Source organism: Salvelinus namaycush, chromosome 1, assembly GCF_016432855.1.
Source record: "Salvelinus namaycush isolate Seneca chromosome 1, SaNama_1.0, whole genome shotgun sequence".
NCBI lineage: Eukaryota > Metazoa > Chordata > Actinopteri > Salmoniformes > Salmonidae > Salvelinus > Salvelinus namaycush.
Window position 1 is genome coordinate 1,615,911 of NC_052307.1, and position 24,287 is coordinate 1,640,197.

Below are 24,287 nucleotides of genomic sequence, written 5' to 3' on the forward strand. Positions count from 1 at the left end.
GGCTTGATTACCAACAATGACGAGACGGACTACAGGGAGGAGGAGGTGAGGGCCCTCGAAGTATGATGTCAGGAAAATAACCTCACTCAACATCAACAAAACAAAGGAGATGATCGTGGACTTCAGGAAAAAGCAGAGGGAGCAAACTTGTGTGAACAGGGAACACAGTCGTGGGTAACCGGAGTACAGTAGGGGACTAAGTACAGTAGGGGACTACAGTAGGGGACTAAGTACAGTAGGGGACTAAGTACAGTAGGGCACTACAGTAGGGCACTACAGTAGGGGACTAAGTACAGTAGGGGACTAAGTACAGTAGGGGACTAAGTACAGTAGGGGACTAAGTACAGTAGGGGACTAAGCACGCACCACCCCTGTGGGGCCCCAGTGTTGAGGATCAGCGTGGCAGACGTGTTGTTTCCTACCCTTACCACCTGGGGGCGGCCCGTCAGGAAGTCCAGGATCCAGTTGCAGAGGGAGGTGTTTAGTCCCAGGTTCCTCAGCTTAGTGATGAGCTTCGAGGGTACTATGGGTGTTGAACGCTGAGCTGTAGTCAATGAATAGCATTCACACATTATGTACAAAATAAGTTAAAAACATACAAAATAGAACAATTGGTTAGGAGCCCGTAGAACTGCATCCATCCCCTCCGACACCTTATTTTATACGTTGACTTTTATTACTCGTGAGTTATGAATAAAATCACTATTGCTAGCAGAGGGGTCTAAAAATGTGCTTTACATGACTTTCCAAGGACAGCACACATTTAATCAAACGTGTTTATTGCATTATTAGACAGCAGTATAGCATGATAAATACAAAACAAGATTAACCTTAAATAAAAATGAAACAAAATATTAAAATCACAGGGTTCCATAGGCAAATAAGGCAGCTACGAGCTTTTTCAGTCAACATCAATGTGCCAAAAAGGTAGGTACATATCGTCACTGAGAACCTCATCTCCTAAACAAACATTTCAGGAAATTCAAAATAATTCCATATTTTCCCCTTTAAAATCATACAATTATGAAAACATCTGAAGCCATTTTGAATAGCTTCTTGATCAGAGTCATTGAGAGTTAATGCTTTCAATAGAATGAAAACAAATAAATTGAGTTACGGGGTTATCAGACCGCGACATATCTGTCCTTTCTGTATCCTCACGATTCATAATTGCCATAATTACTAGCCAATGGAAGAGTTGACGCTGAAAGGGCATTCATTTAAAACAATTTGGACACGTGACCTGATTCTAATTAGACTACAAGTAAATGGTAGGAGATTTGGCATGGCTTATGTTACCAATAGATGCAAGACAGGAGACCGTCTCAAGAGGTGGAAGTAGTCAGATATATTATACTCAGTATCGCCATGTAGGAAAATGGGTTGTGTTTTTCCCCTTATTCAAAAATTATATTTTTTATTGTTTGAGGTAAAAGATCACATTAAACAGTACTTATTGACAAGTTCAAAGTCTGGAATTAAACCTAAAATGTCCTAAATAATAAATGAGAAATCTTTAAAAAGAAATGAAACAAAACGAATGCCTTTCATTCTAGTGAATATATTGCAATTAAAATTAAAATTAAATAAAAAAATGAGCTGTTATCTACTGTAAGTAGACTAAATGGAAAGAAATGTGCATAGAAATGAAAGGGTCTAAGTAGGGTGAAATGATAAAGTGATAAAGGCCTACTCTTAAACGAATCACTCCGTTGACACAAAAGGCAATGTTAGCCATTTCCTTAGCCAAATGGTTTCCGAGGTACTGTGCAGCAAGGCGGAGTCACGTCCATAAGGCTTTACGGTGCTAAATTAATCTTATTTGGTAGATCACGGAGCTAAATTAATCTTATTGGTAGATCACGGTGCTAAATTAATCTTATTGGTAGATCACGGAGCTAAATTAATCTCATCGGTAGATCACGGAGCTAAATTAATCTCATCGGTAGATCACGGAGCTAAATTAATCTCATCGGTAGATCACGGAGCTAAATTAATCTCATCGGTAGATCACGGAGGCCACAATCTTTACAAATGTTTTTTTTTTTTTTTCAGCAGCAACTCAAGCAATCCGAAAACTGAGCAATCTTGTTGTTTGACACAGTGTGATCTTGAGTGAAACCAAATCGATCTCCGTGTCTCAAGAGACACGTATTGTGACGCAGCATAAAAAGCTCGTCAGCTAACAGGTACAGGTGAAGGAAATTCATACAGAACCTGAAATAAAAATCAGATATACTCCACAGGTTTATGTTGGTTTTGTTAATCCCAAAGTCCAGTTATTCATGTATTGAAATATCCTTTAGGGGGGGGGGAAGCATTGGAAACACATTAGCGCAGTTGCCAATCGCAGTTAAATTTGGCTGAAAATATAATCAACTACCACACCAGCAAGCTAATTGCCATCCCTTGGGAGGGAATTTCACCCCGGAACTCCACAGGCTTGGTGTAACACAGCAGTGTGTGTGATTGAGAAAGACGAGAGTGTGTGTGGCGGGAAGACGAGCAAGACATTCACTGTTTGGAGGGGAACGGCGCAGCTCCGAAGGGATCCAGCTCCACTGCCTGTGACGGCTGCGGTTCAGGCCCAGGGTGGTCCACCAGTTCTGTGAAAGGTACCGCCCCAAAGTCATCCATGATGTTCCCGTCCCCAAACGCATCATGGAGCGAGCTAGTCCGAGGCCTGCCATTGGCCGAACCTATGTCTGCCTTGCTGTCCCCCAGAAGCACTTGGTACTGGCCCTGGTTAAGTCGGCTGCCATCCTGAGGACCAAAGGGATTGGCTCCGAAGGGGTCGACCTCATGAGGAAGGCTAGGCAGGGAAGCCCCTTTGTCTTTGTCGGCGTCTGCCATCGTTACGCTGATGTTCTCCTTGGAGTCTGAGGTGCTAAGGAACTCGTTGGAGCTCTGGGAGTCCCTCCTGCCGGCCTTCTTGTGCCGGCGGACGCGCTCGGGGGTTCGGAAGCTGGGCTTGTTGTTCTTGCGACCGCCAGTGGGCGTGCCGTGGTGGCGCTTGCCATTGCTGCCACCGCTGGTGCCACCAGAGAACTTCCTCTGACGTGAGGACAACTTCTGGAGGCTACGCTGTTTCAGCCTCTGCTGCTGGGGGCTGAGAGAATTCTCGAAGGCTGGACGGAAGATGTCCTCTGCGCTCCTGGAGGTGGTTGGTGGCGGTGCCGTGGGGCCGGGCTGGAAGGGGGAGAAGCCGAACGGGTCGATGCTTTCAGGGGACACCGAAGGAGTCCGACCCATAGAGAAGTCGCTGCTTCCGGTCTTGCCAGATTTGGAGAGGTTCCGGCTGAACGGAGCCTTAGTAAAGACGTCCAACTCTTCCATGGCCTGGTTGGGCTGGTTGACTATGGCCTCCTGGCTCACCTGCCTGAAGGGAGCCGCGGAGAAGATGTCTGCTCTTTCTGCCAGAGCTGCCGCTGGAGGAAAGAAGGGCACAGCACCAAACACATCCGCACCAAACACGTCCACAATGCCACCGACACAGGGGAGGGCTCTAACAGCCGCCACACCAGGCGACTCGGGAGGCGTAATCGTGATTAGTGTGTCTTCTGACTCCACGCTCGGACTTCCCTCACGGGTGGCAGTAGCCACTCCTCCTTTTAGCTTCCTAGTAAGTCCTTCCTTAACATTCCTGGGTTCATAGTCTGAGTCGGAGCTGTGTTTGTCGTACTCTTCCTCAGCCTCTGAGTCCATCAGCAGAGGCCTATGTCCCAGCATCTCCGTTTCCTCCAAATCTTCCAGTTCATTGAAGAACTCTCTGTGCTCGTTGTTCAGACCTTCGTCGTCCTCCGGCTCGTCTTCCCCCTCGCTGCTCTTAGGGGAAGGAGGATCTGACTCAAAGTCACTGTCTGATTCGTCACCACCTGGTTTGCGAGTCGTTTGTGAACCGCCAACAGGAGAGTTTCTCCTCCTACTTGGTTTGTGCTCGTTTGCCACCGGAGGTTGCAGTTCTTCCTCAAGGGCAGGCTGGCCCACAGGAACTGGTACGGGGGCAGCGACTGAGTTACTGAGCTCTTCAATAGGCTGATCAGTTATCACCACCACACTAGAACCTGTTGGATTGAAGCAGACAAGAGAATGTTGTTTAAAGTAAATTACCGGTATCAAGAAGCCTATACACTCAAAGCTATATTCAATGTCAGTAACCAAATATACAGTGCCTTGCAAAAGTATTCATCACCCTTAGTGTTTTTCCTATTTTGTTGCATTACAACCTGTAATTTAAAATGATTTTTATTTGGACTTACACAAAATAGTCCAAATTGGTGAAGTGAAAAGAAAATAGTTTAAAAAATATATATATATAAAAAAAAATGAAACGTGGTGCGTGCATATGTATTCACCCCCTTTGCTATGAGGCCCCTAAGATCTGGTGCAGATCTGGTGCAACCAATTACCTTCAGAAGTCTCATAATTAGTTAAAGTCCACCTGTGTGCAATCTAAGTGTCACATGATCTCAGTATACACACACACACACCTGTTCTGAAAGGCCCCAGAGTCTGCAACCCCACCAAGCAAACGGCACCATGAAGACCAAGGAGCTCTCCAAACAGGTCAGGGACAAAGTTGTGGAGAAGTACAGATCAGGGTTGGGTTATAAAAAAAGATCTGAAACTTTGAACATCCCACGGAGCATCATTATATCGATTATTAGTAAATGAAAAGAATATGGCACCACAACAAACCTGCCAAGAGAGGGCCGCCCATCAAAACTCATGGATCAGGCAAGGAGGGCATTAATCAGAGAGGCAACAAAGAGACCAAAGCTAACCCTGAAGGAGCTGCAAAGCTCCACAGCGGAGATTGGAGTATCTGTCCATAAGACCACTTTAAGCCATAACACTCCACAGAGCTGGGCTCTACGGAAGAGTGGCCAGAAAAAAGCCATTGCTTCAAGAAAAAAATAAGCAAACATGTTTGCTGTTTGCCAAAAGGCATATGGGAGACTCCCCAAACATTCGGAAGAAGGTACTCTGGTTAGATGAGACTAAAATTGAGCTTTTGGGCCATCAAGGAAAACACTGTGTCTGGCACAAACCCAACACTTCTCATCACCCCGAGAACACCATCCCCACAGTGAAGCATGGTGGTGGCAGCATCATGCTGTGGGGTTGTTTTCATCAGCAGGGACTGGGAAACTGGTCAGAATTGAAGGAATGATGGATGACGCTAAATACAGGGAAATTCTTGAGGGAAACCTGTTTCAGTCTTCCAGAGATTTGACACTGGGACGGAGACTCACCTTCCAGCAGGACAATGGTCCTAAGCATACTGCTAAAACAACACTCGAGTGGTTTAAGGGGAAACATTTAAATGTCTTGGAATGGCCTAGTCAAAGCCCAGACCTCAATCTAATTGAGAATCTGAAAAGATTGCTGTACACCAGCAGAACCCATCCAACTTGAAGGAGCTGGAGAAGTTTTGCATTGAAAAATGGGCAAAAATCCCAGTGGCTAGATGTGCCAAGCTTATAGGAGACATACCCCAAGAGACTTGCAGCTGTAATGGCTGCAAAAGGTCGCTCTACAAAGTATTGACTTTGGGGGGGTGAATAGTTATACACGCTCAAGTTGTTTTGTCTTACTTCTTGTTTGTTTCACAATAAAAAATATTTTGCATTATCAAGAAGTACTCATTATAGGCAAGTGTTCATAACTGAATTTCTTAACAATACAAATTCCTAAATGGAGGCAAAGACGTGTGATTTACATTGCGACTTCAGGCCTGCTGTTGTAAGAGCTAGCAGGGGAGACACTCCAGGCCCCAGCCCCCGGGGAGAGAGACACTCCAGGCCCCAGCCCCCGGGGAGAGAGACACTCCAGGCCCCAGCCCCCGGGGAGAGAGACACTCCAGGCCCCAGCCCCCGGGGAGAGAGACACTCCAGGCCCCAGCCCCCGGGGAGAGAGACACTCCAGGCCCCAGCCCCCGGGGAGAGAGACACTCCAGGCCCCAGCCCCCGGGGAGAGAGACACTCCAGGCCCCAGCCCCCGGGGAGAGAGACACTCCAGGCCCCAGCCCCCGGGGAGAGAGACACTCCAGGCCCCAGCCCCCGGGGAGAGAGACACTCCAGGCCCCAGCCCCCGGGGAGAGAGACACTCCAGGCCCCAGCCCCCGGGGAGAGAGACACTCCAGGCCCCAGCCCCCGGGGAGAGAGACACTCCAGGCCCCAGCCCCCGGGGAGAGAGACACTCCAGGCCCCAGCCCCCGGGGAGAGAGACACTCCAGGCCCCAGCCCCCGGGGAGAGAGACACTCCAGGCCCCAGCCCCCGGGGAGAGAGACACTCCAGGCCCCAGCCCCCGGGGAGAGAGACACTCCAGGCCCCAGCCCCCGGGGAGAGAGACACTCCAGGCCCCAGCCCCCGGGGAGAGAGACACTCCAGGCCTAGCCCCCGGGGAGAGAGACACTCCAGGCCTAGCCCCCGGGGAGAGAGACACTCCAGGCCTAGCGCAGTGGCAGAAGACAGATGTAGAGCATACCACTGTTCAAACCAACATTACACATATTAGGTTCACTAAACGATAGCTGGAAAAGGTAGTAGAATTAAACAAACAATGGTACAGAGATGAACTGGTGGCATTACTAAACTAGCCTACCACAGATGGAAAATATGACAATGTACTTAGCAACATTAATTGTCTGTGTATGGCACAAATACAGTGGTCAGTTATACCTTTAACTACAAAGTCGTGTTAGGTTAATGACGCATAGGATACACACATTTCTGTGTGTCAGATTTCAGTTGCAATAAGTTACTACAATCACTTAACGGAAGTCATTCTGGGATTTGCATCGTCATACTCTTGTAGTAGTCTAATCCACACTGTAGGTATTAACAGATTGTGGCATACGGGCACCGCTGACTGTTATATTATGAAACAGAAACGTCCATTTAGCTACCATAAAAATTAATGTATAATCTTAAAATATAATTTATAAAATACACTACATGACCAAAACTTTGTGGACACTCGCTCGTCGAACATCTCATTCCAAAATCATGGGCATTAATATGGAGTGGCATAAATAACAGCCTCCACTCTTCTGGGAAGGCTTTCCACTAGATGTTGGAACATTGCTGTGGGGACTTGGGCGATTAGGCTCGGCTCGCAGTCGGCGTTCCAATTCAGCCCAAAGGTGTTCGATGGGGTTGAGTTCAGAGATCTGTGCAGGCCAGTCAAGTTCTTCCACAACGACAAACCATTTCTGTATGGACCTCGCTTTGTGCATGGGGGAATTGTCATGCTGAAACAAGAAAGGGCCTTCCCCAAACTGTTGCCAAAGTTGGAAGCACAGAATTATCTAGAATGTCATTGTGCTGTAGCGTTAATATTTCCCTTCACTGGAACTAAGGGGCCTGAACCATGAAAAACAGCCCCAGACCGTTATTCCTCCTCCACCAAACTTTACAGTTGACACTATGCATTGGGGCAGGTAGCGTTCTCCTGGCATCCGCCAAACCCAGATTCGTCCGTCGGTCTGCCAGATGGTGAAGCGTGATTCATCACTCCAGAGAACGCGTTTCCACTGCTCCAGAGTGCAATGGAGGTGAGCTTTACACCACTCCAGCCGACACTTGGCATTGTGCATGGTGATCTTAGGCTTGTGTGCGGCTGCTCAGCCATGGAAACCCATTTCATGAAGATCCCGATGAACAGTTCTTGTGTTGATGTTGCTTCCAGAGGCAGTTTGGAACTCGGTAGTGAGTGTTGCAACCGAGGACAGACAATTTTTACACGCTTCAGCACTCGGCGATCTCGTTCCGTGAGCTTGTAGCCTACCACTTCATGGCTGAGCCGTTGTTGCTCCTAGACGTTTCCACTTCACAGTAACAGCACTTAGTTGACCGGGGCAGCTCTAGCAGGACAGTTGACCGGGGCAGCTCTAGCAGGACAGAAATTTGACGAACTGACTTGTTCGAAAGGCATCCTATGACGGTGTCACGTTGAAAGTCACTGAGCTCTTCAGTCAGGCCATTCTACTGCCAATGTTTATCTGTGGAGATTGCATGGCTGTGTGCTCAATTTTATACACCAGTCAGCAACAGGTGTGGATGAAATAGCCGAATCCACTCATTTGAAGGGTGTGTGTGTGTCCACATACCTTTGTATATATATATATTGTATCTTAAATAACTAATCTAGATTGTTTGTTAGAATGGCTCATAACCAATTCACATTTACAGAGCAGGAAGTGACTACACAGGTAGGGATCCTTCCACTGCCACCAAATGTATCTGTCCGCAGCTAATAAAGAGAAATACTGTACAGTTACGAGATACATTCGCACGATAAATATACCTCTTTACCATACTATTAGGAGAAACATCTTGTAACATTGTACTGATCATTATTAAGAGATATTTTAGTTATACAATTCATTTTGGGGTTGGGGCTATAGCTAGAATACACCTCTGTAGTCCCAACCCAATATTAAAACATTTGAGGCAAAACTCCTTACCGGGGCTTTCGAGACTGAAGGCCACTGAAAAATATATCAATGTGGCTAATTTTCAAATGAGTTTAATAAGATAAATATAATTACAAATGTCAACAAAAAAAACAAAAAAATGGCTTAACGGTCACACATTTAGAACTTTTCACTGCTAGTTTGTGACAAAAAAAAAACTACTACTACTACTTTACCATCTTCAATAACAAGATGTGTTACACACACCAACTGCTCGGTTCTAATTTGCTAATAATTATATATGCCATCTGACCTTTGAACTCCTCTGTTGTTGAAGCAAAAAAGACTGCAGTTACGCACCACGGCCCGTATTCACAAAGCGTCTAAGACTACTAGGTCGTGCTGATCTAGGATCAGTTTAACCTTTTAGATCATAATGATCTATATCGTCGGGGAGGGGAAGGCGGTGTGACCTGATCTTAGATGTCACAACCTCTTGGGTTTAGGGTTTATGGGGGACAGAACAGTGGGGGTTTGGACTACAGAAGAGGGTAGTTCCTGTTGGAGCAGGACAGGAAGGGGACTTGCCTGCACTAGACAGGAAGGGGGAGGAGCCAAACAGGTCTTCGGGGAGGAGGGGCATGGCGGCGGGGGTGATTGGCTGCAGCGGTTGATCTACCTCCTGGCTACTGGTTCTCTCCAGAGGTTTACCTGTTAAGACAAAGGAGGGGAGAGAACCGTTAGACAGAGGTGGTGGTCATTCAATGAAGTGAAACGTAACAGAACATTTGCAGAATGAATTTCAAATGAATAGATAACATATAAAAGTTTCTCTTAGTTGTAAGTAAGAGCAGGAACGAGTTGAAGATCTATGTAAAAAGCAGTGTCAGAGATGGAATAGTAGAGGTCCGGGGGGGAAGGTTAAAGACGGGACACTTGCTTGTTCTGAGGAGGTCGAACTCTCGGTCCAGCAGCTCCTCCTCTGTCAGTTTGGAGAAGTTGTCCTCTCCAAAGGGGTTCCAGCGGGACATGTCAGGAGGGTGGCTCTGGGGAGTGACCAGGGTCTGGGGGGGAGGGGTGGTCACCTTGAAGTCCACCAGAGGGCTTCTACTGGGGTACGAGGGGCAGGGAGGAGAGAGCGCAAAGATTGAGAGAGCAAGGGAGTATTATTTGTGGTGTCTGTTACTGACCGAGACATTACATAGATATTGCAGTAAAAACACAGTGGAGGCTAAGTAGGCGAGGGATGTTACCTGGTGTTAGTGGATGGAGGCTCAACAGGGGACATAGGCCCAGTCCCAGGCCCAGGCCCAGCAGGGTTATAGGAGCCTGGGGGAAGCTGGTACTCCAGAGGAGAGGTGACATAAGGCTGCTGGGTGGGATGTTGATGCTGTCCAAAAGCCTGTTGGTACTGGTGCATCTGCCAGGGGGACAGGAAGGAGGTCACTAACGGTGACAGACGATCAGAGACACCATTCATTTAAATCAATGGGAGCAATCAACGGGAGCGCAATCAACGGGAACGGGAGTGCAATCAACGGGAGTGCAATCAACGGGAACGGGAGTGGAATCAACGGGAGTGCAATCAACGGGAACGGGAGTGCAATCAACGGGAGTGCAATCAACGGGAACGGGAGTGCAATCAACGGGAGTGCAATCAACGGGAGTGCAATCAACGGGAGTGCAATCAACGGGAACGCAATCAACGGGAACGGGAGTGCAATCAACGGGAGTGCAATCAACGGGAACGGGAGTGGAATCAACGGGAGCGCAATCAACGGGAATGGGAGTGCAATCAACGGGAGTGCAATCAACGGGAGAACTATGACTGGGAGGTATCAGCAGCAAAATGGTTTTAGATACTTTAATTAAAAAGTTGATGACATAACGGCGAAAAACTACAAGTGACCGACCCGGAGTTTCAAGGTTCCTGTTGTGGAACGACTCCGTTTTTTAAAAAACAGGGCAGCGGGCCAAGATAGTAAACAACTAGCTATTTCATGTCCAAGATGCCCTAAGAAACAGCACAGAAACAAGACTCTCTGCCAAGTTTTCCAAGTGCCAAAACAGAAGTTACTTCATAGTAAACTTTACCCACCCCCACCCCAAATCCTGTTGACTTACCCTCCGTGGCCAAACACCAGCCCTCCAAACACATACTGTTAGAGACAGAAGCACTTAACTTGTTTTCCACAGAACGGTTACCATCGGTTACCATCTGTTTAATTTCAGCCGCAATCTGCTCCGTCCACACAGTCAGAGGATTGGGTGAACTCCACCGGTTCACTGTGTGTGTGTGTATATATATATGTGTGTGTGTGTGTGTGTGTGTGTCCCATTGATCACTCCCATGCTTCGTCCACACAGTCAGAGGATAGCAGAGGATTGGGTGAACTCCACCGGTTCACTGTGTGTGTGTGTGTGTGTGTGTATCGCCGTATTCAATGAAATTATACCAAGATCAGGCTGTGTGTGTGTCTGTTATACTATCCATCTGACCACTCCATACCACTGAGTGTTTAAGAAACATTAGAAAATAAAATGGAAAAACACTCAAACATTAGAAGTTGCTATACATGTTCATTTGTATAGGGGTAAAATGTTGGAGCATACTAACCCACGAGAGTGACTGACAGAGAAATGAGGTTCACACTCCAGTCCAGTCGGTGGCAGTAATGCATCTTGCGTGATGTATCGTTGTCTCTACCTTCTTGCCCTTTGTGCTGTTGTCTGTGACCAATAATGTTTGTACCATGTTTCGTGCTGCTGCCATGTTTCGTGCTGCTGCCATGTTTCGTGCTGCTGCCATGTTGTGTGCTGCTGCCATGTTGTGTGCTGCTGCCATGTTGTGTGCTGCTGCCATGTTTCGTGCTGCTACCATGTTGTGTGCTGCTGCCATGTTGTGTGCTGCTACCATGTTTCGTGCTGCTACCATGTTTCGTGCTGCTACCATGTTTCGTGCTGCTACCATGTTTCGTGCTGCTACCATGTTTCGTGCTGCTACCATGTTTCGTGCTGCTACCATGTTTCGTGCTGCTACCATGTTTCGTGCTGCTACCATGTTTCGTGCTGCTGCCATGTTTCGTGCTGCTGCCATGTTTCGTGCTGCTACCATGTTTTGTGCTGCTACCATGTTTTGTGCTGCTACCATGTTTCGTGCTGCTACCATGTTGTGTGCTGCTACCATGTTTCGTGCTGTCATGTGTTGCTGCCTTGCTATGTTGTGGTCTTTAGGTCTCTCTTTATGTAGTGTTGTGTTGTCTCTCTTGTTGTGATGTGTGTTTTGTCTTATATTTATATGTTATTTATTTTTAATCCCAGCCCCCGTCCTCGCAGGAGGTCTTTTGCCTTTTGATAGGCCGTCATTGTAAATAAGAATGTGTTCTTAACTGACTTGCCTAGTTAAATCAAATATAAAAATTTAAAAAGTTGGTTGCCAAATGCCATATAAAATCCACAGAAGAATGAACGAGGAGAAAACTGAACACTAAGTTCCCTCTTATCTGTGGATTAATTGTCGGGAATAGAGATCAAAACGATTTTGACTTCAAAAAAATAGGTCAAAATACTACAAAGATACAGCAACAACAAAATAAAAACGATGCGCATTTCAGGTAAAATAAACAGCCCAATGTTTATCTCCCAGCACAAATTAGCTAGCATCAGCAAACGAGCTAAAATGTCCATGAATGTTTGTTTCGACATGTTCCCCAAATGAATACAGTTGGTTTAGGTATTTTAACCTGCGTGTCATGAATGTCTATGGTGGAGATAGACCATCAACATGGAGGCAGTTTGATCAGCATTTAAAGTTGAGAAGACCACAAAAAGGGGAATTTCCTTTATAAAGCCGAATTGGACATGGCTCTTACCATGGCTGTGTAGTGGGCCTGTTGTTGCTGGTTCATGGGCTGCATCGTCATCGGTTGTTGGAGCAGGGCCTGCTGCTGGAGCTGGACCGACTGCTGCTGTTGGAGCAGGGCCTGCTGCTGGAGCTGGACCGACTGCTGCTGCTGCTGTTGGAACTGGACCGACTGCTGAAGGGCCTGCTGGTACTGTTAAAGGGTACAGAGATCGTTTAGATTTCTCCTGATGATTTATAGATATTGATAGATCATGTGGCTCTCTGTGTACAGTTCAGGACAACCCAGTACAGCCCATATCACCTTGCAGGGCGGTGTTAGTAGTAGTGGGTGGAATAAGCGTCAGGCACTGTTTTTTGCTACGGTGTCATTTGTGTGACTCAGTAGTACCTGAAGGAGCTGCTGTGGATGGACAGGGTGAAGCTGATCTTGTTGTTGCAGACGCAGGTCTCCAGGCTGCAGCTGCTGGAGCACCCTGTTGGCTGTCTGTGGAGCCACTGGCTGCCCGTTCCCTGGCGTAGTTGCTGTGATAAGCGGAGAGATATTTTATTGTCCATTTTGGTGAAAAACAGAAATTTGTCTCCTTTTTTGGTCGACCTAGCGCCGCAAAGACTCCTGGTGCCAGAAGCTTACTTTAAAATATCCGTGCAGCGATGACTGTAAATCAAATTTTTATTGGTCGAGTACACATATTTGCAGATGTTACCGTAGGAGCAACAAAATGCTTGTGTTTCTAGCTCCGACAGTAATACCAGGCTAAATGCCTGTGTCTCTAGCTCCGACAGTAATACCAGGCTAAATGCCTGTGTCTCTAGCTCCGACAGTAATACCAGGCTAAATGCCTGTGTCTCTAGCTCCGACAGTAATACCAGGCTAAATGCCTGTGTCTCTAGCTCCGACAGTAATACCAGGCTAAATGCCTGTGTCTCTAGCTCCGACAGTAATACCAGGCTAAATGCCTGTGTCTCTAGCTCCGACAGTAATACCAGGCTAAATGCCTGTGTCTCTAGCTCCGACAGTAATACCAGGCTAAATGCCTGTGTCTCTAGCTCCGACAGTAATACCAGGCTAAATGCCTGTGTCTCTAGCTCCGACAGTAATACCAGGCTAAATGCCTGTGTCTCTAGCTCCGACAGTAATAGCAAGCTAAATGCTTGTGTTTCTAGCTCCGACAGTAATACCAGGCTAAATGCTTGTGTCTCTAGCTCCGACAGTAATACCAGGCTAAATGCTTGTGTCTCTAGCTCCGACAGTAATACCAGGCTAAATGCTTGTGTCTCTAGCTCCGACAGTAATACCAGGCTAAATGCTTGTGTCTCTAGCTCCGACAGTAATACCAGGCTAAATGCTTGTGTCTCTAGCTCCGACAGTAATACCAGGCTAAATGCTTGTGTTTCTAGCTCCGACAGTAATACCAGGCTAAATGCCTGTGTTTCTAGCTCCGACAGTAATACCAGGCTAAATGCCTGTGTCTCTAGCTCCGACAGTAATACCAGGCTAAATGCCTGTGTCTCTAGCTCCGACAGTAATACCAGGCTAAATGCCTGTGTCTCTAGCTCCGACAGTAATACCAGGCTAAATGCCTGTGTCTCTAGCTCCGACAGTAATACCAGGCTAAATGCCTGTGTCTCTAGCTCCGACAGTAATACCAGGCTAAATGCCTGTGTCTCTAGCTCCGACAGTAATACCAGGCTAAATGCCTGTGTCTCTAGCTCCGACAGTAATACCAGGCTAAATGCCTGTGTCTCTAGCTCCGACAGTAATACCAGGCTAAATGCCTGTGTCTCTAGCTCCGACAGTAATACCAGGCTAAATGCCTGTGTCTCTAGCTCCGACAGTAATACCAGGCTAAATGCCTGTGTCTCTAGCTCCGACAGTAATACCAGGCTAAATGCCTGTGTCTCTAGCTCCGACAGTAATACCAGGCTAAATGCCTGTGTCTCTGGCTCCGACAGTAATACCAGGCTAAATGCTTGTGTTTCTGGCTCCGACAGTAATACCAGGCTAAATGCCTGTGTCTCTAGCTCCGACAGTAATACCAGGCTAAATGCCTGTGTCTCTAGCTCCGACAGTAATACCAGGCTAAATGCTTGTGTCTCTAGCTCCGACAGTAATACCAGGCTAAATGCTTGTGTCTCTAGCTCCGACAGTAATAGCAAGCTAAATGCTTGTGTTTCTAGCTCCGACAGTAATACCAGGCTAAATGCTTGTGTCTCTAGCTCCGACAGTAATACCAGGCTAAATGCTTGTGTCTCTAGCTCCGACAGTAATACCAGGCTAAATGCTTGTGTTTCTAGCTCCGACAGTAATACCAGGCTAAATGCTTGTGTTTCTAGCTCCGACAGTAATACCAGGCTAAATGCTTGTGTTTCTAGCTCCGACAGTAATACCAGGCTAAATGCTTGTGTTTCTAGCTCCGACAGTAATACCAGGCTAAATGCTTGTGTTTCTAGCTCCGACAGTAATACCAGGCTAAATGCTTGTGTCTCTAGCTCCGACAGTAATACCAGGCTAAATGCCTGTGTCTCTAGCTCCGACAGTAATACCAGGCTAAATGCTTGTGTCTCTAGCTCCGACAGTAATACCAGGCTAAATGCTTGTGTCTCTAGCTCCGACAGTAATACCAGGCTAAATGCTTGTGTTTCTAGCTCCGACAGTAATACCAGGCTAAATGCTTGTGTTTCTAGCTCCGACAGTAATACCAGGCTAAATGCTTGTGTTTCTAGCTCCGACAGTAATACCAGGCTAAATGCTTGTGTTTCTAGCTCCGACAGTAATACCAGGCTAAATGCTTGTGTTTCTAGCTCCGACAGTAATACCAGGCTAAATGCTTGTGTTTCTAGCTCCGACAGTAATACCAGGCTAAATGCTTGTGTTTCTAGCTCCGACAGTAATACCAGGCTAAATGCTTGTGTTTCTAGCTCCGACAGTAATACCAGGCTAAATGCTTGTGTTTCTAGCTCCGACAGTAATACCAGGCTAAATGCTTGTGTTTCTAGCTCCGACAGTAATACCAGGCTAAATGCTTGTGTTTCTTGCTCCGACAGTAATACCAGGCTAAATGCTTGTGTTTCTAGCTCCGACAGTAATACCAGGCTAAATGCTTGTGTTTCTAGCTCCGACAGTAATACCAGGCTAAATGCTTGTGTTTCTAGCTCCGACAGTAATACCAGGCTAAATGCTTGTGTTTCTAGCTCCGACAGTAATACCAGGCTAAATGCTTGTGTTTCTAGCTCCGACAGTAATACCAGGCTAAATGCTTGTGTTTCTAGCTCCGACAGTAATACCAGGCTAAATGCTTGTGTTTCTAGCTCCGACAGTAATACCAGGCTAAATGCTTGTGTTTCTAGCTCCGACAGTAATACCAGGCTAAATGCTTGTGTTTCTAGCTCCGACAGTAATACCAGGCTAAATGCTTGTGTTTCTAGCTCCGACAGTAATACCAGGCTAAATGCGTGTGTCTCTAGCTCCGACAGTAATACCAGGCTAAATGCGTGTGTTTCTAGCTCCGACAGTAATACCAGGCTAAATGCTTGTGTTTCTAGCTCCAACAGTAATACCAGGCTAAATGCTTGTGTTTCTAGATCCAACAGTGCAGTTAAAATAATACAATAGACAGACATAAATCGACAGTATGGACAGTATGAATAGAAAAGGTGTGTACAGCAGTAGTTATATATTTTAGCCTTGACTAAAATACAGTATATACATATGAAGTATGTAAACATTATTAAAGTGGCTAGTGTTTAATGACCATGTACATAGGGCAGCAGTCTCTAAGGTGCAGGGTAGAGTACTGGGTGGTAGCTGGCTAGTAACAGTGACTAAGGTTCAGGGCAGGGTATTGGGAGGAGGCTGGCTAGTGGTGACTGTTCATCAGTCTCTCTGTCCCAGCTTTGATGCACCTGTACTCTCAGTCTGCTAGATGGTAGTGAGGTGAACAGGCCGTGGCTCGGGTGGCTGAGGACCTTGATGATCTTCTTGGCCTTCCTGTTACATTTGTAGAAGACTGTGAGGGTCTTAGGGGACAAGGCACATTTCCTTCAGCCTCCGGTCATTGAAGAGGTGCTGTTGCACCTTCTTCACCACACTGTCGGTGTGGAGGGACCACCTTCTTCACCACACTGTCGGTGTGGAGGGACCACCATCTTCACCACACTGTCGGTGTGGAGGGACCATTTCAGGATGCCTGTGATGTGCACGCTGAGGAACTTGAAGCTTTCGACCCTCTCCGCTGCGGTCCCGTCAATGTGGATGGGGGGGGGGGGGGGGGGGGGGGTGCTCCATCTGCTGTCTTCGGTAGTCCACAAGTCAGCTCCTTTGTTTTGTTGACGTTGAGAGAGAGGTTATTTCCCTGGTACCACTGCGCCAGGGCCCTCACCTCCTCCCTGTTGGCTGTCTCGTCATTGTTGGTAATCAGGGCCTACTACTGTTGTGTCATCTGCAAATGGTTGAGTTCTTGGGTACAGGAACAATGGCGGACATCTTGAAGCAAGCGGGAACAGACTGGGATAGGGAGAGATTGAACATGTCCGTAAACACTCCAGCCAGCTGGTCTGAGCTCTGAGGACGAGGCTTGGGATGCCCATCTGGGCCGGCAAGGGTAAACACGCTTAAATTACTTACTCCCGTCGGGCCACAGAGAACGAAAGCACAAAGTCCTCTTCAGTGTCGATGTTGATTTCCTCGAAGCGGGAAAATAATGGTGTTCAGCTCATCCGGGAAGCGTAAGCTCGCGGGACCAGGAGGCTTTGCAAGGCTATTGTCAACCCCCCCCCCAAAAAATGCACACGGTGCGATGCCCATGGGGGGAAGCCACTTAGGGGTTCAGTGCCTTGCTCAAGGGCACAAGGGGAAGATAAACACACACACAGTAATTGAGCGCTCACCTTTCTGCCCATTGCTGACAGGTACAGAAGGCTGAGCCGTAGGTGTGACGATGGGCGTGGCAGCGACTGGGGTGACCGCTGTGTTGGCTACAGGGACGGGTAGCACATAACTGTTTGCAGCTTTGGGTCTCTGTCTCGGAGTGATTGAAGTTGCCGTCGGACCCACGGACTCTGTGATTCTGGAACAGTGGGAAACCAGAAGACCGCTTAAGTTGGAAACTTTATGATTTCTCTTTAATATAACCTATATTTATTCATTCTCCTTGAGATTAAATCCCTTTTGCTAGAGACGCATTACAGAATATCTATAACACAGTGACGTACCTGGCTTTCGTCATACTCTTCCTAGCAGCGAATTCGCTGGCTGTGAGCGGCTCAGGAAGTGATGTGGGGAGAGGAGAGTTCTGTAGGAGACAACATGATGTTAGACAACTACCATGTCAACCTAACTAACCTCAGGGAGCATTGTGGGGAGAGCTCTGCAGAGGGACAGATACAACCATGAGTGTTGCTGGACAAAAATCACACACACGAAAAAGTATGTGAACCCTTTGGAATTTCCTGCATTTCTGCATAAATTGGTCCTAAAATTTGATCTGATCTTCATCTAAGTCACAAATAATAATAAATACAATTTGTGTTATTAGTTTTCTTGACTATATTGAATACATCATTTAACATTTCACAGTGTAGGTTGGAAAAAGTATGTGAACCCCTAGGCTAATGACTTCTCCAATTAGCTAATTGTGAGTCAGGAGTCAGCTGACCTGGAGTCCAACCAATGAGACGACATTGGAGATGTTGATTAGAAAAACACTCACAAAATGTGAGTTTGCTGTTCACAAGAAGCATTGCCTGATGTGAACCATGCCTTGAAGAAAAGACATCTCAAAATACCTAAGATTAAGAATGGTTGACTTGCATAAAGCAGGAAATGGTTATAAAAGTATCTCTAAAAGCCTTTGATGTTCATCAGTCCCCGGTAAGACAAATTGTCTATAAATGGAGAAAGTTCAGCACTGTTGCTACTCTCCCTAGGAGTGGCCGTCCTGCAAAGATGACTGCAAAAGCACAGTGCAGAATGCTCAATGAGGTTAAGAAGAATCCTAGAGTACCAGCTAAAGACTTACAGAAATCTCTGGAACAAGCTAACATCTCTGTTGACGAGTCTACGATACGTAAAACACTAAACAAGAATGGTGTTCATGGGAGGACACCACGGAAGAAGCCACTGCTGTCCACCAAAAACATTGCTGCACGTCTGAGGTTTGCAAAAGAGCACCTGGATGTTCCTCAGCACTACTGGCAAAATATTCTGTGGACAGATGAAACTACAGTTGAGTTGTTTGGAAGGAACACACAATACTATGTGAGGAGAAAAAAAGGCACAGCACACCAACATCAAAACGTCATCCCAACTGTAAAGTATGGTGGAGGGAGCATCATGGTTTGGGGCTGCTTTGCTGCCTCAGGGCCTGGACAGCGTGCTATCATCGACAGATTTCCCAAGTTAATCAAGACATTTTGCAGGAGAATGTAAGGCTATCTGTCCGCCAATTGAAGCTCAACAGAAGTTGGGTGATGTAACAGGACAACGATAAAAAAAATAAGTAAATCAACAACAGAATGGCTTCAACAGAAGCAAATACACCTTCTGGAGTGGCCCAGTCAGAGTCCTGACCTCAACCCGATTTGAGATGCTGTGGTATGACCTCGAGAGCAGTTCACACCAGACATCCCAAGAATATTGCTGGACTGAAACAGTTTTGTAAAGAGGAATGGTCCCAAAACTCCTCCTGACCGTTGTGCAGGTCTGATCCACAACTATAGAAAACGTGTGGTTGAGGTTATTGCTGCCAAACGAGGGTCAACCAGTTATTAAATCCAAGGGTTCACATACTTTTCCCACCCTGCACTGTGAATGTTTACACGGTGTGTTCAATAAAAGACATGAAAATGTATAATTGTGTGTTATTAGTTTAAGCAGACTGTCTATTGTTGTGATGAAGATCAGATCAAATTTTATGACAAATCTATGCAGAAATCCAGGTAATTCCAAAGGGTTCACACACACATATTTCAGTCAGTCATAAAAGTCTTGATTCATATAAGTATTTTGTATGTTTATGGGATAGAGAGCGATGGAGGTGAAAGGTAGGAGAGAGAGAGAGAGAGATGCTGAAAGAGCAGTGGGGCAGGAATCGAAGCCATGCTGGCAGCTGTACATTTTTAAATATGCTCCAGAAGTGGTTCACGACACCAAACCACAATGCTCCCTCCACCATACTTTACAGTTGGGGTGAGGTTTTGATGTTGTGTCCTAGGGACACCGAACCAGGCCACGACGTATTCTACACTCTCCACACACTGATCTTCATATCACTTGGTACGCACACTACCGTTCAAAAGTTTGGGGTCACTTTAAAATAACATCAAATTGATCAGAAATACAGTGTAGATATTGTTAATGTTATAAATGACTATTGTAGCTGGAAACGGCTGATTTTTAATGGAATATCTACATAGGTGTACATAGGCCCATTATCAGCAACCATCACTCCTGTTTTCCAATGGCACGTTGTGTTAGCTAATCCAAGTTTATCATTTTAAAAAGGCTAATTGATCATTAGAAAACCCTTTTGCAATTATGTTAGCACAGCTGAAAACTGTTGTTCTGATTAAAGAAGCAATAAAACTGGTCTTCTTTAGACTAGTTGAGTATCTGGAGCCTCAGCATTTGTGAGTTTGATAACAGGCTCAAAATGGCCAGAAACAAAGACCTTTCTTCTGGAACTCGTCAGTCTATTCTTGTTCCGAGAAATTAAGGCTATTCCATGTGAGAAATTGCCAAGAAACTGAAGATCTCGTTCAACGCTGTGTACTACTCCCTTCACAGAACAGCGCAAACTGGCTCTAACCAGAATAGAAAGAGGAGTGGGAGCCTCCGGTGCACAACTGAGCAAGAGGACAAGTACATTAGAGTGTCTAGTTTGAGATACAGACGTCTCACAAGTCCTTAACCGGCAGCTTCATTAAATAGTACCCGCAAAACACCAGTCTCAACATCAACAGTGAAGAAGCGACTCAGGGATGCTGGCCTTCTAGGCAGAGTTGCAATGAAAAAGCCATATCTCAAGACTGGCCAATAAAAAGAAAATATTTTTAAAAAATGGGCAAAAGAACACAGACAGAGGAAGATTTGAAAAAAGTGTTATGGACAGACGAATCTAAGTTTGAGGTGTTCGGACCACAAAGAATAACAGAAAAAACGAAAAGATGCTGGAGGAGTGCTTGATGCCATCTGTCAAGCATGATGGAGGCAATGTGATGGTCTGGGGGTGCTTTGGTGCTGGTAAAGTGGGAGATTTGTACAGGGTAAAAGAGATCTTGAAGAAGGAAGGCTATCACTCCATTTTGCAACGCCATGCCATACCCTGTAGACAGCACTTAATTGGAGCCAATTTCCTCCTACAACAGGACAATGACCCAAAGCACAGCTCCGAACTATGCAATAACTATTTAGGGAAGAAGCAGTCAGCTGGTATTCTGTCTATAATGGAGTAGCCAGCACAGTCACCGGATCTCAACCCTATTGAGATGTTGTGGGAGCAGCTTGACCGTATGGTACGTAAGAAGTGCCCATCAAGTCAATCCAACTTGTGGGAGGTGCTTCAGGAAGCATGGGGTGAAATCTCTTCAGATTACCTCAACAAATTGACAACTAGAACGGCAAAAGGTCTGCAAGGCTGTAAGTGCTGCAAATGGAGGATTCTTTGACGAAAGGAAAATTTCAATTAAAAAAAATCTGTATTTATAAACCTTGTCAATGTCTTGACTATATTTCCTATTCAGTTTGCAACTAATTTCATGTATTTTTTCATAGAAAACAAGAATTTCTATTTGATCCCAACGTTTTGAACGGCAGTGTACTACATCTGTCACAATGAACAGAGACTTACAAAGAGATTTGGCACCGGACACTCCTTTCCCGCTAACTTGAAGGCAAAGTAGGAGACTTGATAGATATCTGGTCTCTTCTCATGGTCAGGCTCAAGCATATATCCTGGAGAAGACATGGGAGAAGAGGGGACATAATGTTTACTATAGTCTGGAGTAGAGGGGACATATAGTTTACTATAGCCTGGAGAAGAGGGGACATATAGTTTACTATAGCCTGGAGAAGAGGGGACATATAGTTTACTATAGCCTGGAGAAGAGGGGACATATAGTTTACTATAGTCTGGAGTAGAGGGGACATATAGTTTACTATAGTCTGGAGTAGAGGGGACATATAGTTTACTATAGTCTGGAGAAGAGGGGACATATAGTTTACTATAGCCTGGAGAAGAGGGGACATATAGTTTACTATAGCCTGGAGAAGAGGGGACATATAGTTTACTATAGCCTGGAGAAGAGGGGACATATAGTTTACTATAGCCTGGAGAAGAGGGGACATATAGTTTACTATAGTCTGGAGAAGAGGGGACATATAGTTTACTATAGCCTGGAGAAGAGGGGACATATAGTTTACTATAGCCTGGAGAAGAGGGGACATATAGTTTACTATAGCCTGGAAAAGAGAGGGACATATAGTTTACTATAGCCTGGAGAAGAGGGGACATATAGTTTACTATAGCCTGGAGAAGAGGGGACATATAGTTTACTATAGCCTGGAGAAGAGGGGACATATAGTTTACTATAGCCTGGAGTAGAGGGGACATATAGTTTACTATAGCCTGGAGTAGAGGGGACATATAGTTTACTATAGCCTGGAGTAGAGGGGACATATAGTTTACTATAGCCTGGAGTAGAGGGGACATATAGTTTACTATAGCCTGGAGTAGAGGGGACATATAGTTTACTATAGCCTGGAGAAGAGGGGGACATATAGTTTACTATAGCCTGGAGAAGAGGGGACATATAGTTTACTATAGCCTGGAGAAGAGGGGACATATAGTTTACTATAGCCTGGAGAAGAGGGGACATATAGTTTACTATAGCCTGGAGAAGAGGGAACATATAGTTTACTATAGCCTGGAGAAGAGGGAACATATAGTTTACTATAGCCTGGAGAAGAGGGAACATATAGTTTACTATAGCCTGGAGAAGAGGGGACATATAGTTTACTATAGTCTGGAGAAGAGGGGACATATAGTTTACTATAGTCTGGAGAAGAGGGGACATATAGTTTACTATAGTCTGGAGAAGAGGGGACATATAGTTTACTATAGCCTGGAGAAGAGGGGACATATAGTTTACTATAGCCTGGAGGTGGGAGAAGAGGGGGACATATAGTTTACTATAGTCTGGAGAAGAGGGGGACATATAGTTTACTATAGTCTGGAGAAGAGGGGGACATATAGTTTACTATAGTCTGGAGAAGAGGGGACATATAGTTTACTATAGTCTGGAGAAGAGGGGGACATATAGTTTACTATAGTCTGGAGTAGAGGGGACATATAGTTTACTATAGCCTGGAGAAGAGGGGACATATAGTTTACTATAGTCTGGAGAAGAGGGGACATATAGTTTACTATAGCCTGGAGAAGAGAGGACATATAGTTTACTATAGCCTGGAAAAGAGAGGGACATATAGTTTACTATAGCCTGGAGAAGAGGGGACATATAGTTTACTATAGCCTGGAGAAGAGGGGACATATAGTTTACTATAGCCTGGAGAAGAGGGGACATATAGTTTACTATAGACTGGAGTAGAGGGGACATATAGTTTACTATAGTCTGGAGTAGAGGGGACATATAGTTTACTATAGCCTGGAGAAGAGGGGACATATAGTTTACTATAGCCTGGAGAAGAGGGGACATATAGTTTACTATAGTCTGGAGAAGAGGGGACATATAGTTTACTATAGCCTGGAGAAGAGGGGACATATAGTTTACTATAGTCTGGAGAAGAGGGGACATAGTTTACTATAGTCTGGAGTAGAGGGGACATATAGTTTACTATAGCCTGGAGAAGAGGGGACATATAGTTTACTATAGTCTGGAGTAGAGGGGACATATAGTTTACTATAGCCTGGAGTAGAGGGGACATATAGTTTACTATAGCCTGGAGAAGAGGGGACATATAGTTTTCTATAGTCTGGAGTAGAGGGGACATATAGTTTACTATAGTCTGGAGTAGAGGGGACATATAGTTTACTATAGTCTGGAGAAGAGGGGACATATACTTTACTATAGTCTGGAGGGGACATATAGTTTACTATAGCCTGGAGAAGAGGGGACATATCGTTTACTATAGCCTGGAGTAGAGGGGACATATAGTTTACTATAGTCTGGAGAAGAGGGGACATATAGTTTACTATAGCCTGGAGAAGAGGGGACATATAGTTTACTATAGCCTGGAGGTGGGAGAAGAGGGGACATATAGTTTACTATAGTCTGGAGAAGAGGGGGACATATAGTTTACTATAGTCTGGAGAAGAGGGGGACATATAGTTTACTATAGTCTGGAGAAGAGGGGGACATATAGTTTACTATAGTCTGGAGAAGAGGGGACATATAGTTTACTATAGTCTGGAGAAGAGGGGACATATAGTTTACTATAGCCTGGAGAAGAGAGGACATATAGTTTACTATAGCCTGGAAAAGAGAGGGACATATAGTTTACTATAGCCTGGAGAAGAGGGGACATATAGTTTACTATAGCCTGGAGAAGAGGGGACATATACTTTACTATAGTCTGGAGGGGACATATAGTTTACTATAGCCTGGAGAAGAGGGGACATATCGTTTACTATAGCCTGGAGAAGAGGGGACATATAGTTTACTATAGACTGGAGTAGAGGGGACATATAGTTTACTATAGCCTGGAGAAGAGGGGACATATAGTTTACTATAGTCTGGAGTAGAGGGGACATATAGTTTACTATAGCCTGGAGAAGAGGGGACATATAGTTTACTATAGCCTGGAGAAGAGGGGACATATAGTTTACTATAGTCTGGAGAAGAGGGGACATATAGTTTACTATAGCCTGGAGAAGAGGGGACATATAGTTTACTATAGTCTGGAGAAGAGGGGACATAGTTTACTATAGTCTGGAGTAGAGGGGACATATAGTTTACTATAGCCTGGAGAAGAGGGGACATATAGTTTA

The 24,287-nt window shown here is 45.6% G+C and overlaps 1 protein-coding gene across 4 annotated transcripts in view; it reads right to left on the minus strand.

Annotated features, from left to right (window-relative positions):
• Positions 1–767: 767 nt before the first annotated feature.
• The window catches only part of LOC120032017 (BMP-2-inducible protein kinase-like), a 67,121-nt gene continuing 43,601 nt past the window's right edge, over positions 768–24,287 (minus strand). For 3 of the 4 annotated variants that reach the window (XM_038988748.1, XM_038981578.1, XM_038989466.1), the window contains 9 exons: positions 21,132–21,235; positions 17,497–17,576; positions 17,173–17,351; positions 12,674–12,807; positions 12,293–12,475; positions 9,674–9,840; positions 9,361–9,530; positions 9,009–9,131; positions 768–4,064 (listed from right to left, as the gene is read on the minus strand). In XM_038988748.1, the coding sequence (XP_038844676.1) occupies positions 2,515–4,064; positions 9,009–9,131; positions 9,361–9,530; positions 9,674–9,840; positions 12,293–12,475; positions 12,674–12,807; positions 17,173–17,351; positions 17,497–17,576; positions 21,132–21,235 (2,690 nt within the window). In that variant the 3' untranslated portion in view covers positions 768–2,514. The remainder of the gene's footprint in view (positions 4,065–9,008; positions 9,132–9,360; positions 9,531–9,673; positions 9,841–12,292; positions 12,476–12,673; positions 12,808–17,172; positions 17,352–17,496; positions 17,577–21,131; positions 21,236–24,287) is intronic. The other variant, XM_038986968.1, reaches the window with a different exon arrangement.